Source organism: Maylandia zebra, linkage group LG23 (genome assembly GCF_041146795.1).
Source record: "Maylandia zebra isolate NMK-2024a linkage group LG23, Mzebra_GT3a, whole genome shotgun sequence".
In the NCBI taxonomy this organism is placed as follows: domain Eukaryota; kingdom Metazoa; phylum Chordata; class Actinopteri; order Cichliformes; family Cichlidae; genus Maylandia; species Maylandia zebra.
Window position 1 is genome coordinate 12,344,630 of NC_135188.1, and position 21,943 is coordinate 12,366,572.

At 40.4% G+C, this 21,943-nt stretch overlaps 1 protein-coding gene across 3 annotated transcripts; it reads left to right on the forward strand.

Moving 5' to 3' along the window:
* Positions 1-1,033: 1,033 nt before the first annotated feature.
* On the forward strand, positions 1,034-20,712 carry atp8b3 (ATPase phospholipid transporting 8B3). 3 transcript variants are annotated; one of them, XM_004552739.3, is made up of 31 exons: positions 1,034-1,294; positions 1,428-1,456; positions 1,703-1,789; positions 3,768-3,867; positions 4,406-4,473; positions 4,842-4,933; positions 5,060-5,173; positions 5,531-5,629; positions 6,198-6,259; positions 6,800-6,872; positions 7,117-7,187; positions 7,621-7,712; positions 7,806-7,964; positions 8,794-8,882; positions 8,968-9,161; positions 9,272-9,480; positions 10,536-10,567; positions 10,690-10,846; positions 11,068-11,256; positions 11,402-11,514; positions 11,900-12,067; positions 13,320-13,431; positions 13,560-13,635; positions 13,730-13,853; positions 14,934-15,120; positions 15,234-15,457; positions 15,548-15,631; positions 15,713-15,937; positions 18,877-19,015; positions 19,224-19,354; positions 20,354-20,712. In XM_004552739.3, the coding sequence occupies exons 5-31, from the start codon at positions 4,449-4,451 to the stop codon at positions 20,492-20,494; spliced, it is 3,381 nt and encodes a 1,126-aa protein (XP_004552796.1). In that variant the 5' UTR covers positions 1,034-1,294; positions 1,428-1,456; positions 1,703-1,789; positions 3,768-3,867; positions 4,406-4,448; the 3' UTR covers positions 20,495-20,712. The 3 variants fall into 3 exon arrangements, with proteins under 3 accessions (XP_004552796.1, XP_004552797.1, XP_076736872.1); XM_004552740.3 differs by having other exon boundaries at positions 4,409-4,473; XM_076880757.1 differs by lacking the exons at positions 15,548-15,631; positions 15,713-15,937.
* The last annotated feature ends 1,231 nt before the right edge of the window (positions 20,713-21,943 follow it).

Below are 21,943 nucleotides of genomic sequence, written 5' to 3' on the forward strand. Positions count from 1 at the left end.
ACGCTGTAATTTCTAATATTTGCGTATTTTGACATATTGCCTTGAACCTTGACCAAACCCGCAGGCTCGAAGAGACAAATCCACTTTTCGTTAATGGCTCTGAGGTTTGCAGCCGTGTTGGCCAACGGTTAAACTGTTGGTGGGAACAGTCTGGCCTATCGATTGTCATTTGTTTGTGGAGGCCTTGAAGCACCCATTCCACACCACTGGCACATCACCTTAACCACTCTGCGTTGCAGCCCAGCTGTAAAAATAGATAGGAAAGATTGCCCTAGATATGCACACGCACTCACATAGAGACACATATAAGAAATAAGATACACACACACCTTCAGGTGTAGATGTGTGGCGTTTGTGGGGGGGACCTCACTTAGGAAAGAGCAATGGAGACAAAGAGATATGAAACCACAAAAAGTGCATTTAACTGACATTGAGTGAGCATCAATTCAGCAAACTGACTTTTGTTCGGGGTTGCCACTGTTTATAAATTCACCCCTTTTGACCTTCAATTGATGCTTGATCTGCAGTGGGTGCTCACCTCCACCAGGTGGCATTAGATTCATGAGGAAGTTCAAAACACTTGTTAGAAAGCCCCTAAATAAGAGGAGGAGACAGGAGAAGACTGGTGTATATCAAATAATTTTAAACGTTCCTTTACTTACATACATTAGGTTTTCTAAACTATCAAAGAAAAATGGATGAGCTCATACTTGAGCTGGATTGCTTAAGATCCAAATACATACATATGCAAATATCAGCAAAGGCAATAAAGCTTTAAAAAAAAAAGAAAAAGAAAATCTGCTTATAGAGCATTGAGCAAATACTCAAGGCCAGGATTCACCAAAAAATCGTTAATTCAGCCGCTGTTTAAACTCAGCACTCGGAGACTGACACCTGTTTAATTTGTGTGCACATTTAAAAGTATTTTGCAGATAGAAAGAAAGACTGTGTGTCGGCTGTGCCTGCCTTATCTGAAAGTTTCACAGCGTTCACATTCCTGTAAGCTGATACTCCCACTGCTGACACAATGGCCGTGCTGTCATATCCTCATGAGGACGTTCTGGCTCATTCAAGTTATTTGGCTTAGATTCTTTTAAAATCACTAATTGTGCTTTATTCACATTTGAGATTTAAACAGTGATCTGTTATGCATGTGAGGGTTTGATGCCCCTCCTACGTTACCTTCTTTTTCCTCAGGTACAGTGCTCGGGGAGTACAGTCTGTTACTGGAGTCTTCACATGGGAGAACGAGAAAGGTGGAGTCATGTTGCACAGGGATAAAGGAGGGAGACAGGTAGCGCAGATTTGAGCTATGTAAAGCAGCTGAAAAATGGTTGTGAAAACACTCGTGTTAATGTCTGGTTGTGGTCTGTGGAGTCAGTATTAATGACTAAGCTAAACAGATGTTTGTAATGTTTTTTACACAGGCTCGTGGACTGTGCAGCAGACAATGGAGGTAAATTTGTGACTTAAAGAAAACTGTATGTTTATATGTTATTACTTAAGAATGACAGAGTTACTGTTCACAGCAGTACAAACAGGATTAATGATTAGTGAAAAGAGTTTCATATTCTCCCAGGCTTTCTGTTATTCTTATTTTTTAAAAGGCTCAGACGGTTGTTTCTTAGCAACAGGTAAAATTTAGCATACAAATCTTCTGTTGATGAGTCTGTTTTGTCTTTGTTTTGGTAAAACTTTGCAGATTTAATGCAGCTGGTTGGATCTGAAAATCCTCGCGCCTCTCTCACCAGGACTGCTCGTTAGCTTCCAGATTCAGCAGGAAGATCAGGTACTCGTCTCAGTATTTTATCATACATGTGTCAGCCTGCTGTTGCCCTCAGGTTGCCTCAGTAACCTTTTGCTTATGTCAGAGGGTAGTTAATCAAGTATGAGTACGTTTTACAGAGAACTGTCTTTTTAAATCAGCAGCAGGGATTTATAAGTAACATAACACAGTGTAAGTACACAACTGATAAACCAAGAACATACTACCGAAGGGTGTGAACGTCCAGCACATCTCCCATATCCAATCCAGCCCATTGGTATCTTTGTAAACAGTAGAAATTGCAGAGATTTAATTAATAATTCAAATGATTTTACATAAAATAAACCGCTATTCCTACTGTGGCCATTCCAGCACCATTGCGCAAGAATGGAAAAGTAAGCAAAGGCTGAAGTATTCATAGATCTTGACAAGTTGCTTGAATAATGTGGTAAAATACTCAGTGTGAATGTTTTGCCTTAGGAGATTCACTGGGTTCTATAACATGTCATTTATGTGTAATAAGGGCAGGTAGACTTACTCTTAAAAACTGAGGTGTAGAGTTAAAATTTGCCTTATTTTTCTTGAGACATCCCACAATGTTTATCATCTGTTTTGTAACAAGGTGGTTCATTAAACATGTTTTCACACAGTGTAGTGGAATGGTGTCAGGTGTTGTGCATATATTATGCTTTTTTCTCACAGATTTCGATTCTATTTGTGGGATTGGCAGTGTTGTGACAAATAACATTTCCAGTGAGTCTTCCGTCCTGTGGATGAACTCCAACTGTTATTGGTTGCTCTTGTTGTGCTTTCCGGCCTGAGATAGTGGCAAATGAACCAGTTCCTGCTGTTAGTTCTGTTAGAGTGACCCTCCAGAGAATAACAAAGATTATAATCATGAAATCCAGCCCAAGATGAGTCTGTCTTCTAGCAGGATGAGAGACGCAAACACCTGAATAACAGGTGATGGCTGAATCTTGCTACATAAACGACCTAGCAAGCTGGTAAGGAACACATGAGCTGGTTAGCGGCCACCAAATGTCCAAAAAAAAGACAAAATTATCTGCTCATAGTTTGTTTCCAGGATTTCAGAATTCACAAAAGATGAAAAAGACAAGTTGTTTCTTATCTTCTCCAAATTAAGTCAATATTGCTAAAGAATCATGGTCATGAGATGGCAAATTCTACTAAATTTAGTTATTAATGTTTTTTGTTATGTGTTTTTTTCCCCCCTGCATAACAGTGTTTATTGAAAAAGGGTTCCTGTTTATTAAATTGAGTATTTTTTATAAGCAATAAAAGTGCTTTAATAGATTTTTAATGATATGCTTTAATATGAGACACTACTGAGGCCCACAAGTGGAAATAGTCGGTGTTCCTTTTAAATAAGCAAGTACTGTTCATAATTTCAAAGTGATATTTTACAATTAAAAGCATATTTTACGTCCAAATCTATATGAGAACCTCACTTTTAGGGTTCAATTTTGAGTTTAAAGCGCTGGACTGCAATTCAAATGTTTTTTACAGGTTAAAAATGAGAGTTTTAGAATATTTCACAATAATCAACAATGATGTAAATGAAAATATAGTACTGTAAATGAATACACAACACAAGCGTTTTTTAGCACAAATACAGAAAAAAGTACCATAAAATAAACTGCAGTAATAATGCTATAGATGAGTTCACAGTTAAAATACTATAATCAGTGTCAGTGGAAAATACAATAAAAGTGCAGTAAAAACAGAGTAAAAATACTATAAATGAGATTACAGTAGAAGTACTGTGAAAGATATTAGAGCAATACTCTAAATGGAACGTACAGTAAAGTACTCCTTAATTTGTAGACATGTTACCTGTAACTCTGTGAGTGAGGAGCAGTTAAACGAGTTAAACTTTATGGCTTTCCAATTTTTTAAATGGCCCAGATGGTTGTTACTTAGAAACAGGTAAAATTTAGCATACAAATCTTCTGTTGATGAGTCTGTTTTTTCTTTGTTTTAGTAAAACTTTGCAGATTTAATGCAGCTGGTTGGATCCGAACATCCTCGCGCCTCTTTCACCAGGACTGCTCGTTAGCTTCCAGATTCAGCAGGAAGATCAGGTACTCGTCTCAGTATTTTATCATACATGTGTCAGCCTGCTGTTGCCCTCAGGTTGCCTCAGTAACCTGTTGTTTATGCCACGGTGTAGTTAATCAAGTATGAGTACGCTTTACAGAGAACTGGGTAGTCTTTTTAAATCAGCACATCAGCAGTAACAAAGTGTAAGTACACGACTGATAAACCAAGAATGTACTACCGAAGGGATTGAATGTTCCACAGCACATCTCCCGTATCCATTGGATACGCAATAATATTCAAATGATTAAATGAAATAAATCATAATTCCTGCTGTGGCCATTCCGTACCATTTATCATCTCCTCTCTAACTGGGTGTTTTTTCAAGTGTAAATATGTTTCTGTTTTTGTGTTTTTTCCACTAAAACATGGTGAAAGAAGGTGAAAGAAGGTGAAATCTACTTTTCCAATAGGTTATTTTGATGAGCTCAGCCCTATTCAGATCAAATTGCTGTCTGTGTGGTCACTGAACTGCGATGAGTTTGCATGTCTGCTGATAAAACATATTTCTACTTTGTGTAGCAGCAAACAGGAGTCTGCAAGCGTCCAAGTCTTCATCAACATCATGGTCAATGAAAGTGCTGAATCTGGTACGTCTCTTTTGATCTTTGTACTTTATTTCAGACACCGTATTCATATCTGTGTTCATAATATCCGTCCAGAAAGAAATGCAGTTGGATGTCAGTTTTGATTTGCAACCTTCACATCCACGCTGATTTTTTTTTTCTTATAGTAGATAAAGTTTCTTTAGCAGATGTTGTTTGAGTATTTTTTTTAACTTTCTTAAGACTCTAAGTGGGGGATATGAGGAGAGGACTGACAGAGGTACTATACAGCATCCACCTGCATGAAAACGCACAGTGCAGGAAATTCTTTGCATCTGTAATCACTGTTAAAAATGACTCATAAAAATCACTTTATGTAAATGTTGTCTAAGATCACAGAGTTTTTCTGACAGGCTTCACATGGGAGGTGAGAGCAAACAGCCGCCACTACCACAAACCAAAACAGAAGAAATCCTTTCTGTGCTTCCGTTGGGGGAGATCCGCTGTGAGTCAGCCATCCCACACGAAAACCTTACACCTGCTGATACATTCAGAGTCAGGCTGATGCGCTGATGTTTGCATGTGTGTCTTCTACCTGCCCCTCTCCATGGCTCTCCGCATCGGTTGCCAGGACAATGTGGTGCGCAGCTACAAGTACACCCCCTTGACGTTCCTGCCCCTGACGCTATTTGAACAGTTCCAGCGAGCAGCCAATGTCTATTATCTCCTCATCTTGGTGTTGCAGGTCAGATGAAGGCTCTGCTGTGGCGTCTCGCTTTGTTTTTACATGCTATGAATCCAAAAATCCTGCTTTGTGTGCTTCTGTCAGCTCAGCTTTAACAAATGCATAATTTAATATGCTGACATTTTTACATTTTACACCTGATATAGCATGCTGCTAATTTTCTATATTTCACTTTTTCTTTTTTTTTTACTAGTGAGCGTGATCACAAACCAGCTCGTATTTGGTTAATGTAGCTTGTCAAAATGAACTTAACTCAGCAGACATTTGCAAGCATTTTGCATAGTTTATATTAATGGTGGAGGAACTTTATCTGGATGATGTGGCTGACGCGTGCTTGTGTTTGCATGTGGTTTCAAGTGTGTCCCTGCCATCTCATCAGTACCATGGTACATCACCATCATCCCGCTGATCTCCATTCTCTCACTGAGAGGGCTGAAAGACCTCAGCAACGACATGGTGAGGCTTCCCGTCCCTCTCTGAGCTGCATGTTTCCGCTCACACAGATAAAGGAGTTTGAATATAAGTATGTGACCGGGCTCACGCATGCTTTTATGCCCATGCCACTTACTTGTTTCTCTCCTTCACTGTCCTCATTGACTCCTTGTCCTCTCCTCATTGACGGAACCAGTCATCCCAGTAGCATTAATTTATCTCTCCCATCATTAAAGCCTTTCCTTTTAAATGCAGGTGTGATGTTTTGCATGGAGAATTCCCTGGTTAAGTGCATCGCTGAGTTACGGTCGTTAACAGCTCTGGGTGAAATGCTTGCTTGACCCCTCTCTATTGACTAATCATTTAGTGGAGGGTGTAAATCTCCCAGCTGGTGTCACTGTAGAGCCCCGTAATGGCATTTCTCCTTTCTCCTCTTTTCTTCTCAACCTTTCATGGCCACCCTCACTCCCTCTCGCTTGCTCCTTGTCCATCACTCTTACCCTCCACCCTTGTCATGCTTCCCAGCAATTGCTCATTCTCTTTTACTCTCCTTCCATCTGTCTCCGTCCTTCTCTCCCTACATCCGATACAGGCAAGAAGACGCAGTGACTCTGAGATTAACTCCAGACCCTGTGACATTCTCATTTCCCAAAGGTGAGGACAAAGGCGGGGTTATTCTCTCAGGAGCCAACACATCTCCACTTTGAAACAGACCTCTAATGAACCTCTAATGAAGTGTGAATGAGTGAATCCCTGGATAGTCCCGTTTTCGCATTAGAGCAGGGCAAATGCACTGAGCAGTTTCCCCACTTATTGAAAGATAAGAACTATGACCAGCCTCTTAATGACACATGTTTTTTAACTTCTACTGTTTCTGAGAATATTATGTTGCAAATATTACACATATTACAGAAGAATTGTACTATTTCATGTAATCATCGCTGTCCTGCAAAGAACTAACAAACTAAATGCACAAAAAAACACAACCAGTGTAAAGATGATTCATTGTTTTTGTAATTAAACAGTATGAATCTGTAAATTCCTGCCCTGAACAAAACTTTAATTTGAATGTTGGTTACTAATTATGTTTTTATGTGTTGCTTTTTAAAACATTTTGCTTGAGTTTGTCTAGAAAACCATTCAAAAGGGTTTTTTCTTCTCAATCGTTCAGTTCTCGTCTGTTCTCTGTCTCAGTTTTCAAATGAAGAAGTGGAAAGACGTGTGTGTGGGGGATGTGCTGCGGATCCACAAAGACCAAGTCTTCCCAGTGAGCTTCTTGATTCATAAAACGTAGAAATGTGCAGCAATTTTTATTTGTCCTTGTTTCGAGAATATAATAACAATAATATTGTTAGAAAATACAGTACACGGTAAAAAAAAAACCCAGTATATTCTTAGGATAGCTGGATCCAACTGGATTTAGTGCGTGCTTTGTGTCAGTTTGTGTTTCCACACCTTCGCCCTCATCACCCTCTCTGCTTTGTTTTAATGTTTTCTGTTTTCCCACCCAGGCCGATCTTCTTCTTTTATGTAGCTCAGAGCCTCACAGTCTGTGTTACGTGGAGACGGCTGATATAGATGGGTAAAGAGACACAATCAGTCCGGTCCCTGAATAATTCTCTTAAAATGTATTGGCACCGCACACACTGATGTAAATGCAGAAACGTTTATGATGCTTAAAGTAGACAGTAACAGTAATGATACATTTTCTAAGTCTTTGAACAGGACAATAAAAATGCTTCAAATATGGGCATCAAAAAATGTTTGTGAAGGAGAAAATTTGAAAACATGACATAAATGTAACATCTTTATTAATAGAGGAGGCAGAGGTGTGACTGTATGTGTCAGTGCATACAAATCGTCTTTTATTGAACTCATAAACTACAGAATTAAGACCGTACGACTGCCCTCATCCATATAACCAAAACATTAATTTGTGTTTTCAGTATTTTCAGTGTATTGATGCTCTTTTGTTTGACTTTGTAATGAACACTTCCGTTTTTTTCTTCATTTAGAGAAACCAACCTCAAGTACCGACAGGCGCTCAGCGCTACACATGAAGATCTGACCTCTAATCCCTCAGAGGAGGCCCTCAGTTCCTTTGATGGTGAATAAACCTATTTTTATTAAAAATACAGATGTGCATTTATAAAAACCAAATAGTAAGAGTGAGATCTAATGTGATTTTTTTTTCCCCCAGGTGTTGTACGCTGTGAGGAACCCAACAACCGCTTGTACACCTTCAGAGGTCAGCTGCAGTGGCGGGGAGAGGGTCTCCTGTTGGACAGCGAGCACATCCTGCTGAGGGGAACAGTCCTACGCAACACAACCTTTGCGTACGGCTTGGCTATCTACACCGGTACTCTTTAGATGGGAAAGAGGAGTGGAACTATGTCATCTGTGTTCAGAAAACTGTTACTTTAGTGCACAGCGATATCACTTTTACACAATGTTCCCAGATCTGCTATGTTCACCTTGCACTCTTGCCTCCACTCACTTCAGTGACAAATGTTATTATGAGGAATACAATCTGCTGCTAATAATGGTCCTGATTACCTCACTCTTATAGCTGTGGGCGTCTGGCAGATTATAGGCTCTTCCTGTCTTTTGAGTCATCATTGATTTGACATTATTGGACGAGGCAGAAGTGTCACGGATTCCATAGCTTTGACCCTTCCCGTTCTGGTTAAGCAGATCAGTACATCAAATTTATCCAGAGATGAGTTTCATACTATTAATCTGAAGCTGCCCACTGGTGTAACCCCAGTTAAGCCTGACAATAACTCTAAGCAAACTCGCACTCGACATAACCTGCTTCCATCAAAGCTTGCATGTTGTTGCTGTTGTAGGGCTGAGTTCAAATCAGTTTTCTGCCCTAGAATGGTTTTGTCATTTCTGCACACAAAGTTCAGCGACTTTCCACAGTCTGCGAGATTGAGACAGCATCGTCGGAAAACATAATGTGATACTTTATTGATCCCTGCAAAGAAAAACTCTCTCTTCCCCTGACCTCCCTGCACCGGGGTCAGAAACCCCCGGATCTGCTAGGAATTCAGCGTCTCGCTCAAGGGCACATCAGCAGAAGCTTGTTGACATGCGGGCTTGAACTCTCACCCTCTGGCTGCTTGACCGTCTACTCAATCAGCCCGGTCAGCAATAGCATCTAATAGTGGTGTTTTTAACGGCAGGCGCAGACACGAAGATCCTGAGGAACAGCGGGAAAGTGAAACTGAAGAGGACTCAGATGGAAAAAGTTTTTAACAAAGTGGTGATGGGGGTGAGTGCATGGAGGGCATGAGAATAACAACCACGAGACATTTTCTGCAGTTTTTATATACCCTGTGTGTCTGTGCTCTGTCTAGATAGTCCTGTGTGTGCTGCTGGCAGCTCTGTTCCTTGCCATTGGCAGTGGCGTGTTTTCTGCTCAGCTCATGAGACAGAATAGCGTTCTGTCTGCTCTGGTGTTTAACAGCAATGCTGTCTACACCGGATTCCTCATCTACTGGAGCTACATCATCCTTCTCAGCCCAGCCATGCCTATAGCCCTCTACATCTCGTTAGTTCCATCTACAATACTGCAATCATTTGTGGGTGGGGAGAAAAGTGGGTATGCACATCTGCGTGCGTGTGTTGGGTTATTATGCATGCATGTGTGTGTGCCTGCAGGTTTGAGCTGGTCCACACGGTCCACAGCCTGTTTATTGGCTGGGATTTGGAGATGTATTGGCAGCAGGCAGACAAACCGGCTCAGGCTAGGAATACCTCACTGAACGAGGAGCTCGGCCAAGTGGGATACCTGCTGAGTGACAAAACTGGAACACTAACCCAGAATCGCCTGCTCGTCAGACAATGCTGCATAGCTGGGGAAATCTATGGTAACAAGAGCTCCTTCTTTTACAGATTACTGACCTGAAAGTGTGTCGTGACTAAACAAAACACTATATTTAATGTGATATTTTAATTTTTCAGCTTAAAGCAGGCCAGACCATGTTCTGGTCATGCCACATGGGCAGGTGGATGTTTGGACAAGCCAAATACTCTGCTTTACAAAAGCAAAACTCATTAACAGAGAATACATCAGATGATTTTGCACAGATGTTTAGAATCTGTGTTTTAAAATGTAATTGCAAAGTGCCCAGTTATGCAGTTTTTATTTGGATGAAGCCACCATGTCTGGATTGGTTGAGAGATAGAAGTTGTCAGTTAAGATTAGCAATTTTGGTTAATGTCATAAAGTGTGGCAATTGTTATTTTATTTTTGCTGTTTGCACTTCCTCAAGGCTTTGTAAACCCACAAAGGTTTTTATGTTGTTATCTTCTGTGTTAAGCACAATGAGTTTAGGTGTAGTGAAATGTGCTATATTAATAAAATTGGCATTTAAACATGGGATCGACTCACTTTTGGAGTCAGCTTAAAGTAGCACAGAAGTAGCACAGAAAGAACTGCGTGTCTTTGTTGCTCAGCCGCTGATACAAAGTCACACACGAAAGCTTTAAATCAGTTTTTCTCATCAGCGTGACACAACTTTAGCAGCAATGACCCAGTTTGTTCCCCTAAGAATACTTTGTTAGCAATTAATGGTCCAACAGTACAGCCTGTGCCCAGTAATGTGTGAGGTTACATGCTGAGTTATTATTTGCAGCAATTTCCTTCATTAAAAACTCGTACAAGGTAAAGGTAAGTTCAAATTAGACAGCAAAGATTTACAGTTGAACAAAGACGACTCTGGAGAAAGATGCTTACATCATAAACCTCATCCCTCGAGAAAGGCCAGCGGAGACTCCTAACATGCTCAGTGCAACAGTAACCCCAACATTCACCACCACAGGAGAATATTAATACCAACCTTCACCACAGATGACACTTTCTTTTTTCTTTCTTTAAAACATATATATTAATAAATAAATGTCTTATTTTATACATTTACAGGTGATGCCTCAGTCGGGGCAGAGGATGTAGAGGTAAACAATTACACTTTTTTATATGTACTTAACCTTATTCTAAGGTATTCCCTAAAGATCCTTCAGTATATGTTTGAAATGATATCATCTTATATTCTACCTCTTTCCCCGCCTTTGGGCAGCCCATGGATTTAAGCTGGAATCCTTTCTCCTGTGGTGGCCTGTTTATGTCAGCCCCAGCCCTCGTGGACAGACTTAGAGGGAACCAGTGTCCGCTCAGCAGACAGTTCCTTACAGCGCTGGCTTTATGCCATACTGTCATGACAGAGTGGAAGAAACGTAAGGCTTTGCACATGTCGTGAGTCCGTAATGTTTTTTACCTAAGTTGTGAATTTTGTCAACTTAACTAAAGTTAAATAAAGATTAAAGGTTTTTTTTCTCTGCTATTATCTAAGAAAACCTGTAAATCACTAATCTGAATGTGCATGGCAGAATAACTGTGGTCCTTTTCTGGAAGACAACATGTTTTCCTCCTTTGTGCACTAACCGCGTTCCCACAGAGACTCCAGTTTACCAGGCTGCGTCCCCAGATGAGGAAGCACTTGTTGGTGCTGCCAGAGAGCTGGGCTGGGTCTTTCTTTCTAGGGCGAGAGATTTTATTGTTGTCTCAGAGCTGGGCGTCACTCGCAGGTATCAGCTCCTTGCACTGCTGGACTTCACCAGTCAGAGGAGACGCATGTCTGTATTGGGTGAGAGCAGCTCTTGTTAAACACACGCATATAATAGCTTTTTTCATTTGGCTCACACAGGTTTGATTCTCAGTCAAACAGCCTTTTGTTATTTCTTAGACATCCTTTTGTTTAGTCCATACTAAGAGGGGGTTTTTGCCTTTAGTGCGGGAGCCAGAAGGTGGAATAAAGTTGTACTGTAAAGGGGCAGATATAGTGATCCTGGAGAGACTGCAGAAGGACTCTCCACATCAGGAAAGGACTGAAAGAGCTCTAGAGGTAAAGCATTCCTGTTTTGAATCACTATGCTAAGCTAAATTAACGTAATGTTTTTTCCGTCCTGTTAACAGTTATCACGTACTCTGCATTTGCTCTCAAATTTCTGTGACTGCGATGTGTGCAAGTCTACACAGACTAAAACTACATTATCTTCCACTACAGTTATCATTTGTCACATCATCAAACCATCTACACACTATACTGAAGGCTCTTAATCAATGATTAGTAGGTTTTCAAGAACGGATCCAACCAGTCGTTACTAGCTAATGAGATAGCTGAGGCATCCCTGATTATCGCTTGTTTTTTTTCTTCCAGTTCTGCCTGAAGGATTACTCAGTAAATAACGTCAGCCTATCAAAAACCAATCTAACTTATCTTCTGTCAGCTGTTTGCCGAGGCCTGTCTGCGGACACTGTGCGTTGCGGTTCGATCTGTTCCTGAAGCATCATGGGAGCAGTGGAACAAAACTCTGGCTCAGTCTGCCACCATGGTCACCTGCGACCGTGACGCGCTGCTGGAAAAATTATATGACGAGATGGAAATGGACCTGCAGGTGGGCTCGTGCTCAGTGTGGTTTTATATATTGTCAGTTCTTCATTTAAAGGGTTCTAATAATGTTAATGCTTAAAGATTTCAGCCCTTTATTTTCCCCAAAATTTATTTTCGCATTTGTGGAGCTGAGCGCAGACTGATTTAAAAAAAAATTTTCTTCGTTAAAACCTGTTTTATAAGGTTAAACTTGACCAAGTTTCTCACATTATTTTTGACTCTGATGCAGTCATACAACTTTAGACTACAATCACAAAGATCTGGTTTCACCATACACCATTTTCAGTGAATGAATCTCATGCAAAGCTTGAGGTCAGTCATGAGTTGTCCTACCACGCTCGGCACATCAAAACAGAGTTCCACTGTGACGTCCAAAATTTTAATTTACTTTTTACGTTTCATAATATTTAAAATATTCTATATTAAAATGCAAATGTGTTTCTTTTTATCTATATTTGTTTATTATTTTTATTGCCCATTGTTTGGTTTAGTAACAGCAAATAGATTACTGATTTGAAGCATGTTTGTAAGTGATTAAACGTCTAACCAAACTGCACTGGGTTTGCAAGAAACTGTTGATTGACCACAGTCCACTCAGCATTATCACCACAAGCTAAAAACAGAAAATTTGCCTGCATCAGTAAAGGGGGCAAAAGTCGCAGGTCAGACCCGTAAGCTTTTTGTGTATTTTCCCCTATAGCTGAGAGGTTAACTGCATGAGGATTTGAGGCAAAACACTGCAGTGTTCTTGCACTTTATGCATCAGAAACTGTTCAATAAACTGCATTTTTAAACATACCTTTGAGAGATATTTGTAGACAGTTAATTAAGATAACAAACACTGGGGATGTTTGAAAGTCTGGTAGTTTGTGATGGCGTCATTTATTCTCAGTCTGCTCTCTGCTGCATCACTATTTTGTGGAAACTGCATGAACTGCAGTGCATGCAACAAGCACACAACACATTGATAACATTATTGCCTGCAGCAATACAGTCTTTCTCACTGTGACTTTGGTTGCTTCTCTAAAATGATAATCAATTTGAAGGATGTCTGTTCCAACACATTGCAGGAGTTTTAGGGCACGCACAAATGCACAGGTAGGCACTCTTCCCCGGAAGAAGTCTTTAGTCTAATTTAAAGGGCTGATTTCATATTTTTATGGGCATAGTCATAGAACTTTGTGGTATGAAATATGTATGTAATATTTAAAAATGTGAATATGCTGTATGGATGCTGAAATTAAGTCTTGCTTTAGCTGCTGGGGGTGACGGCAATTGAGGACCGACTTCAGGATGGAGTGCCTGAAACCATTGCTCTACTTCAAGAGGCCGGGATTAAAGTATGGGTACTGACTGGAGACAAAAAAGGTATTATGATAAGCTGTGACACAACAAGGAGCATGGCATAAATTCTGAACGTGTCATAAAAATAAAGTTTCACAGTGGTTTCTGTGTTATTCTGATTCCATCTGTGACTTCTTTCCTTGTGTTTGTAGAGACTGCAGTGAATATTGGATATTCTTGCAAACTACTGGATCCTGATAGCAGAATAGTAGAATGGGACGAGCTGAGGTTAGCAGTGTTAGAAATACACAGACACATCCAACCACATGCACATACACACGCTCACATCATCCCATTGATCTTTGTTTGTTTGCCCCTGCAGACAGATACTCCAGTCCCCAGATCCACGGGTCAGTTTCTTTAAGCCCAGACAGACAGAGCTGTGGGCTGTAGACAAGGAGATGGCTGTAGCAAAGACTTCCGTGGTCCTCACCGGACCTGAGCTGGTAAACACACCAACCTGTGCTATACATAGACAATGTAAAGTTTTGTAAATCTTATGATTTGCGGACGATTTGGTTTCATGAGAAGTTGTATTCTGCAGAGACATGGAGAGGCGATATTAAAAGGTGTTGAGCAGTAGATTCTTCTGTTTCTTCTTCTTTTAGGACTAATTTCTTGCGCCCAGTGGAATGATCAAACAAGAAATCATTAGTTTTACATTAATTGGAGATAAATTATCTGAATTTCAGGAGCGGGACCACAACTCCAAACATGCTGCTTCCAGTTCTCATCTATGTTTGTTCCCCCACTTCTACAAACTGTTCGTTCTCGTTTTCGTGCCTCACCCTCTCTCAACTTTTCAATTCTTTAACTCATTCACTTCTATTTAGTACATGAGGATCTGCAAGGCCCGGGAGCTGCCGCCAGTCCCCTTCGAGGGTTTTGTTGTAGGGTTATGTACAGTGAGGTGGTTAAAGTAATTTTTTAAACTCTAGAAAGTCTTCTGTTTGTTACTATCAGGCCTTTATTTCTTTATTTCAGTTCTTGTTTTTTATTAAGCCTGGATTTGTTGTTTTTGAGAATTCTGATTGGTTCCTTCATAGTTTCTCGGTTCTTAGTTTTGTTGATCATTTAGCGTTGATCTTCATTTATTCACTAGTACTTGTGCCTTCAGTTTGCGTTAGTTACTGCTTGTATTTAAAGAGTTTCTTAGTTCCTCTGTTTTCTTCCTGCATTATCTCCTCTGTAAAGTTCAAATTTCTGTGTTTCCTTGTTTTTAATCATGTTTTGCTTTACTTTTGACTTCTCTCCTGTTTCATACCTTTAGTTTTACTCCCCCCTCTGTCTCTGTCTAAATTAAGCTCAGTTTTGTCTCATTACCCTCCTGTTCCTGCTTCCTTGATTACCCTCTTGTGTATAAATAGTCCAGTCCTTCCCCTCACTCTTTGTCTGAGCATCTGTTAACGTCCTCTTTGAGTCTATTGCCTTTTGGATTTTGTATCTTGGACTTTGCATCAGCCATAATAAATGACTTTGTTATTTAAGTCTCCTTCGCATCTACGCATTTGTGTTGTTTTCCCCAGACAGAGTTTGACCAGAGGCCAGAATGGGGGGCCACATTCATGAGCCTGGCAGAACATTGTCAGTCTGTGCTGTGCTGCCGCGTAACACCTGCACAGAAGGCCGAAATCGTCACGTTGGTGAGAAAACATACCAGCTCAGTGACCATGAGCATTGGTGATGGTGCCAATGATGTCAATATGATCAAGAGTAAGGGTTTATTTGTAGTTCTACAATATAAAAAAGTAAAAATAAATCAGTGTGCTCTGACCATTTGTGTTCATGTTTTAACATTTGCCTCCTTCCTCTTTCCTCAACACCAGCGGCTCATGTTGGTGTGGGTCTGGCAGGAGTGGAGGGAGGTCAGGCGGTGCAGAATGCAGACTTTGCATTGGCCCAGTTCAGGTTTCTGCAGCGGCTGCTTCTCGTCCATGGCCGCTGGTCCTACCGCCGCATTTCCCTCTTCTTGCGCTATTTCCTGTTTAAGACCTGCAGTTTTGCCCTTGTGCATCTATGGTTTGGTTTCTTCAATGGCTTCAGTGCTCAGGTTAGACAAAAACAGATATTAAATTATGCCAGTTAAAGCCTTATAGTCACGGCATGAAGTGAGGTTCAAAAAATTACGTTTCTCTCACAGTCTCTGTATGAATCATGGTTCATCGCTTTATACACGGTTTTCTACAGTGCATACCCAATTCTTTGCCTGGCCTTTTTTGAACAGGTGAGCTGGAGAATTTATTTTAAACTAAAAGAAGATAAGTGTGAATGTCTAAACAATAAAAATCGCCTCTTTCTTTTTTAGGATGTCAGCGCAGAAAAAAGCTTAAATTTTCCCGAGTTGTACAAGTGTGGACAGAGACATGAGCTCGTGAGCCCTCTCAAGTTGTCCTTGTCACTCCTGCATGCTGTGTATGCATCGCTCGTTTTCGCCTTCATCCCGCTCTGCGTTTTCGACAACACGGTCTTTGACTACCAGACGATGGCGATCACGGTTTCCATGGCAGTTACGTTCACTGCCATGATTGAGGTCAGGATGTCTTATGGTTTTGTGTGTACATGGGCAATGCCAATAAAGGGCTATTCTATTCTTTTTTTCATAGATGCAGTTGTCACAGTGAAACAGAAAGTGTAACATTTTTAACTGATTTATATTTATAATAACCACGGTTAAATGTTTTGTAGATAGTTAATTAAGTTTTTTGTGAATGTTATGTTATGAAAACTTCATAATGTTTACAAAATGTTTTATAATTAATTACCTATTCATCTATAGCCACTGTTGGAATACATATTTAATCATTTGAAAGCGATCATTAAAAGTGAAGGCATTCCCGCTGAAGGCAATCACTTTCTGGCAGACGATCACTTTTTGGCACAACACCTGGAGATAAGGGGGCAAAACAATCACATTAATGCTGCTGTTTGGTTGAGGCAGAATAAAATAGTCGTGGTAAGACAATCACACGACCACTTTAAGATGACAAAGCAACAAGGTGATATATACCACGTAAAACCAGAGTCATAATAAACAATATATACACAGACATATATACACACATATATAGTTTCGCCACGTTTACTGTCTAAGGAGAGCGTTAGAAAGCACTCTCTGCTTATGACCAAAAAATAAAAAAACAAAACAAAAAACAGCCCGTTTGTGTTGCACCATGTCGACCAATCAAAAAATGATATGGCACCATGACATTTGGTTGTTTAGGAAGAGGGGGAAAGAGAGAGAGAGAGCGCGAGTTTTAAAATGTGAGAGATTTGTGACGTTTAGCGTGTTTGGAGTGTGTAGTTAATGTGTTGTCTTGTGTAAGTTGATTCTGTTCATCTGGACGTAGCATTTTCAGTGGAAGAAACGTTTCGTCACTCATCCAAGTGACGTCTTCAGTCTCAGCTGACTGCAGGCTTCTTATTCTGAATTCTGCAAATTCTCATGAGCATTGCATAATTATGATGAAGGGACTGACCTCCCAGCCCATTGTTCCTTCAGTGGGCTGGTTTCAGTAATTATGCAAATGTACTGTTTATAAGATTGGGGAAACCTGCAGTCAGCTGAGACTGAAGAAGTCACTTGGATGAGTGACAAAACGTTTCTCCCACTGAAAACGCTACGTTCAGATGAACAGAATCAACTTTTGGAGATTTACTTACTAGGGGTGCAACAGTACTCGTATTGATATTGAACCGTTTGATACAGTGCTTTCGGTTTGGTACGCATATGTATCGAACAATACGAATTTTTTTATTTACTTTATCAACTTTTCTTCTGAAGATGCTATCTGTGTTGAGCGCTTAGTGGATCTGCGCTCAACTACTCCGCCTAGGCTGCACTGTCGAGTGCCGCGGTAGCTCGTTAACGGAGATTTGCCGCGTTATGGCGTTAATGTCACTTTAATGAGATTAACGCTGACAGCACTAGTGGGAACACAACGAATATGACTGCACATTTACACCGACATCATCCTAGTGCAAAGACAAGTGGAAGCAGACAAAAACAACAAGCACGCATGCTACAAACTTTACCCGAGTCATTTAGACAGCCGTTAGCACATGATTCTCCTTATGGGGACCTGATACGTTTAATATGCTGCTGAGAATATAGCCCAGAAGAAGCATAGCTTTTATTTTGGAAAGAGCCATTTCTCTGTAATAAACTCTCTTTTCCAAATATGAGTGATTTCTCGATCAGATAGATTTATTTTTATTATTATTTTGTTGTTTCAGCAAGATTAAATTTAAAAACTGTACTTTTGAGTAAAAATATATATTTATAATTTTAATAAATGACAAATTAAAAAGGCATGAACATTTTTTTGTATTGAAAAAATATCAAACCGTGACACCAAAGTATCTAACCAAACCGAACTGTGAATTTTGTGTATCGTTGCACCCCTATTACTTACCTGGATGATTGAGCATGCATCAAGACGTTGTGTTGTGTAGTTAGTGTGTAGTGTTGTGAATAGTTTTGTGTTGAGTGTCAGAACAATGAGGCGACTGCCGTCTCCAGGTAGAAAACAGGAGGAGTGATACACCTGCTGTCAGACCTGCAGGTATCAGGCTGAGATGTTCTCCTTTATAGTGGACAGAAATTATTTTTTTGGAGCGGCACAAATAATTTGTGCGGCATTTTATTGAATCCAGAACAGCTGATTGTTCTGTAAATAGTTTGAAATGGTTTGAAAAAAAGGGTAAAAGGAAAATGGCTGCAAATAACTTTGTTGTTCGCAAAACTTGTGCATCTAATTAAAAAATTTACAATTTATATTTGCATTTAAAGTTATAAAATATGATTCAATAAACATGTTTGTGGTTATCACAGTAACATATGTAACATTTTCTACTAGGATTTTATGTTTTTTTTTCTCTGATTTTAGATCAATTGTGTTAATACAGTATGTCAAAATGAAAACATGACTGTAAATTCAGACACGTGAGGTTGTGCTGAAAAGGATGATACCAAACAAGGGAAAGTAAATAGTTTCTAAAGGTGAAATGTAGAGGGAAAATCAAAAGTGTTTAAAATGGCCAATTATACCCTGGACCCCAGAGAGTGAAACCTTTATTTAAAGTAATGCAATAGTTACTTTTCAAGTAATTAATAACTTTTAGAATCTTGTAAATCAGTTACTAACTCGGTTACTTTTTTGAAGAATTAACTAGTAACTATAATTAATTACTTTTTCAAAGTAACTTGCCCAACACTGGTGATCTGAATGTAATTATTTTTTTCTTCTTTTTTTCTAACACTGATCTAAATAGGAATGATCTGACCTTAGAAAACGTAATTATATAATTTAATTTTTATTTACAGTAATTGAACTATCTGCTGGTCCGTTATTTCGTATAGACTTACTATATGATTATATAAATGTTTACTATTCGGTCTCCTTTCTGACATGAACACTGTACTGCATATCCAGTTGGACTTTTATCCTTTAATGTGTTTCCACGTCTCAGATTATTCTGCTGACCAGACACTGGACCAAGTTCAACATAGCAGCTGTAATTGTCTCCGTGGGGCTGTTCTTCATCTGTACCAGGATCACCCACAACCGCTTCCTTTTTGAGCAATCACCCAAGGAATATATATTTCTTGGTATTCAGCACAGGCCTATTATTATTTGTTTGTCACTCTTGTGAGATTTTGCTTTAAGATGTCACATAACATCCCATTGTTGGACTAAAAATCAAAAAAGAAAACATGCAATAACAAGGAGCTGATTTCAATTTGTCTTTAGAAAATTGTGGCTCTCTATCCATTTCTGTCTAAAGATATAGTTGCTCTATCTTTGTCCTTTTATCAGGTGCGTCTGATTACGCCTTCACTGATCCAGTTGTGTGGCTCACAGCTCTGCTTGTTGCCTGGACAGCTGTTTTGCCCTCAGTGACTGCTCACGCCCTCAGTGTCATCCTCAACGCCCACGACAAACACAAGGTGATCTTTTTGTGCATGGGAGAGTATGAACGGAGGATCTACTTGTGTATCTTTTTGAAAAGGAATACTTCTCAAAAGGAAAAGCTAAAAATGTAAATTGTATGTCCATTTAGGTTTCGAGTCACTGAATGTCATGCTCCATATCTCACAGTTTGCTCAGTTTATGCCATCTCTCTGTCAAAAGAGAGAAGGTGTAAAAAGGGCCATAAAAACTGAGAAAAACTGTAGACTCATAAACTGCAGCTCTTGACAGGAAACACACAGAAACTTTGTCCTCACAGTCAACAATCACAGCGCATACCACGCCAAACAACCTGCAGCAGCTCGTAAAAACTCTGCCAATCTCAAGTTATTCTTTCTCTGTTATTATCTGATCGTTTTCTAGTCATGTGCTGCAGTTTATTGTGAGCTTATTTTCAAAGAACCGGCAGACTCAGATGCAGTACACTAGACCAGAGAGCGAAGTTCAAAGAATTACTGAATAATGCAGCAGTTGCAGCGATGATCAGAAAATCATCAGAGACGGGATTCAACAAAGGCTGCATGGAGCACGAGGGGATCCTCAGACCACAGAGGTTGACAGAGAGTCTGTTGAGAAGTGGGTTGGCAAAGGGGTTGTGAGCACAGCATGCTGATTAGCCGATGCACCCAAGGTGTGCCGCCTGAGGAAAAAGACAGGAACCGGACAACACAGAGACACAGATACACCTTACCTACAGGTGCTGTGCTGGTGCCCAAGTCCAAAGCAGAGGTGAGAGAGCGTGAGAGACAGAGGAGGGAAAAGAGGACCAGAGAAAAGGAGCTTTAATAAGAAGACACTGGAGACAGAAAGGAGATCATGCTTGCAGTTGTAGCTGCTGCTGACATGCCCAGCCATCATCTCCGGTTCAGTTTACTGAGTTTCTTGTTACTCTTGGGTTAAAAGAAACAAAAAACACCCCCAAAAACCTTATATAAAGTAAACAGTCGCTGATATGTTTCTCCCCTTCTGTGACCCAGGTCCACAGTGTATCCCATCAGTCAGTGGAACTGAGGTCTCATTTCAGAAGGGGGACGCCTCTCCGCCGTTCCTCTTATGCTGTCTCTCAGGGAGCTGGGTCCGGACGCCACATCACCTCAGCGACACACATGAGAAAGTGACTGCAAGTCATAACTGCGCTGTCTCAAAGGCGAAAAGCGACTGCCTGTGTGAAACATACGTAATGGAGAGCTGCATTAAAAGTTTTTGTAACAGATAACATCTATCGTCTGCTCCTGCAGCAAACTTTTCTGTGTCTTTCAGTGTTTTGCGTATGGTTCTGTGGGCAGTTCTGTTACACTATTGTACAGATGCTATTTCGAAATAAAGTTAATGATATAATGTACAAAATATATTATGCGTCATAAATCTTGTTTATTATCTTCGCATTGGCACTTTGGATCTGTTCAAACAGAGGTAAAAATCAAATCTCCATCTGCTGAGGTTACAGCGGATTTCCTTTGAGGATCGAACCAAACACAATAAACTGACAGCATAGCCTTGTTTTACAATTGTTTTATTTGTTAATTTATTTCAAAACACGCAATTTACCCATATTATCCTTTTAAGTTTTTATTTTTCTGTAACAGTTATTACTCAGATTATTCTCCTTCTCAAAAGTCTCAACTAGAATGAAACTAAAAGTCCTCCACAGGCTCTCCGGCTTCTGCAGTGGGAGGAGGGGAAAAAAGGCTTTCTGAATAGACGCGAGTGGGTTTTTCCCTCGTTTATGTGGGTGCGGAGATGTGTGACGGGTTTACGCTGGGGTATGTGCATGTACACGTGTGTTCGTGTGTGTGTTTAAGTGCAATAAGTGGAATGTCCACACGGCCGGGAAATCACAGGACCCGTAGAGCTGAACATTGTCTTCTAGGTTTGGCAGCCAGATTGTCATACCTCTGATTTCATCTTTGGTTTCAGCAAACACTCTCAAAAGGCAGACTCACCCTCTCCAGCATGTGCCTGTGTCTGTTTGTGTGTCTGTCTGTCTGTCCGAGTGCAATATAAGCCACCATCTCCAGACGACTTTGTAAACTTAAGTAGGTACAATGAAAGTGTCTTTGCATTGATTGTGGCCCTTCCTTGGCGCTGGGGACAAAGACAGTCGAACATTGTAGAACGATGGAGCCATGAGTGTGGTGGATCGGCTTGCAAACATCAGCATGGACTCCATTTTGATGTCAGTGGCAGTTTGGGGCGTTCGTGTAAAGTTAAGTGATCTCAGTGTGGTGAAACATGGGATGCTGTAGTGCTCTTGTGTCCCCAGCCACTCTCACCATAACCTGAGTGACTGGGGTTACTCCGCCCACACTGGGCTCATGGGATTGGTTAATTGGCCGAGTAATTGGCTGTGAAGGTCGAAATGAGTGGGAGCGTTTAAATGTCGCGGATGGAAGGGAGAGGGGGTTGAGGGTTACACTCTGACCCAGCAGCAACAATTAGGATTGGGGGGGTCAGGTGTTTGCATAGTTCTCTGTGCAAAAGCCACCAACCGGAGCCATTTTTTAATTCCTCGCGGCTGGTTACATCGTCATTACATTAGCAGGACATTGTGGTGGGTGATGGGAAAC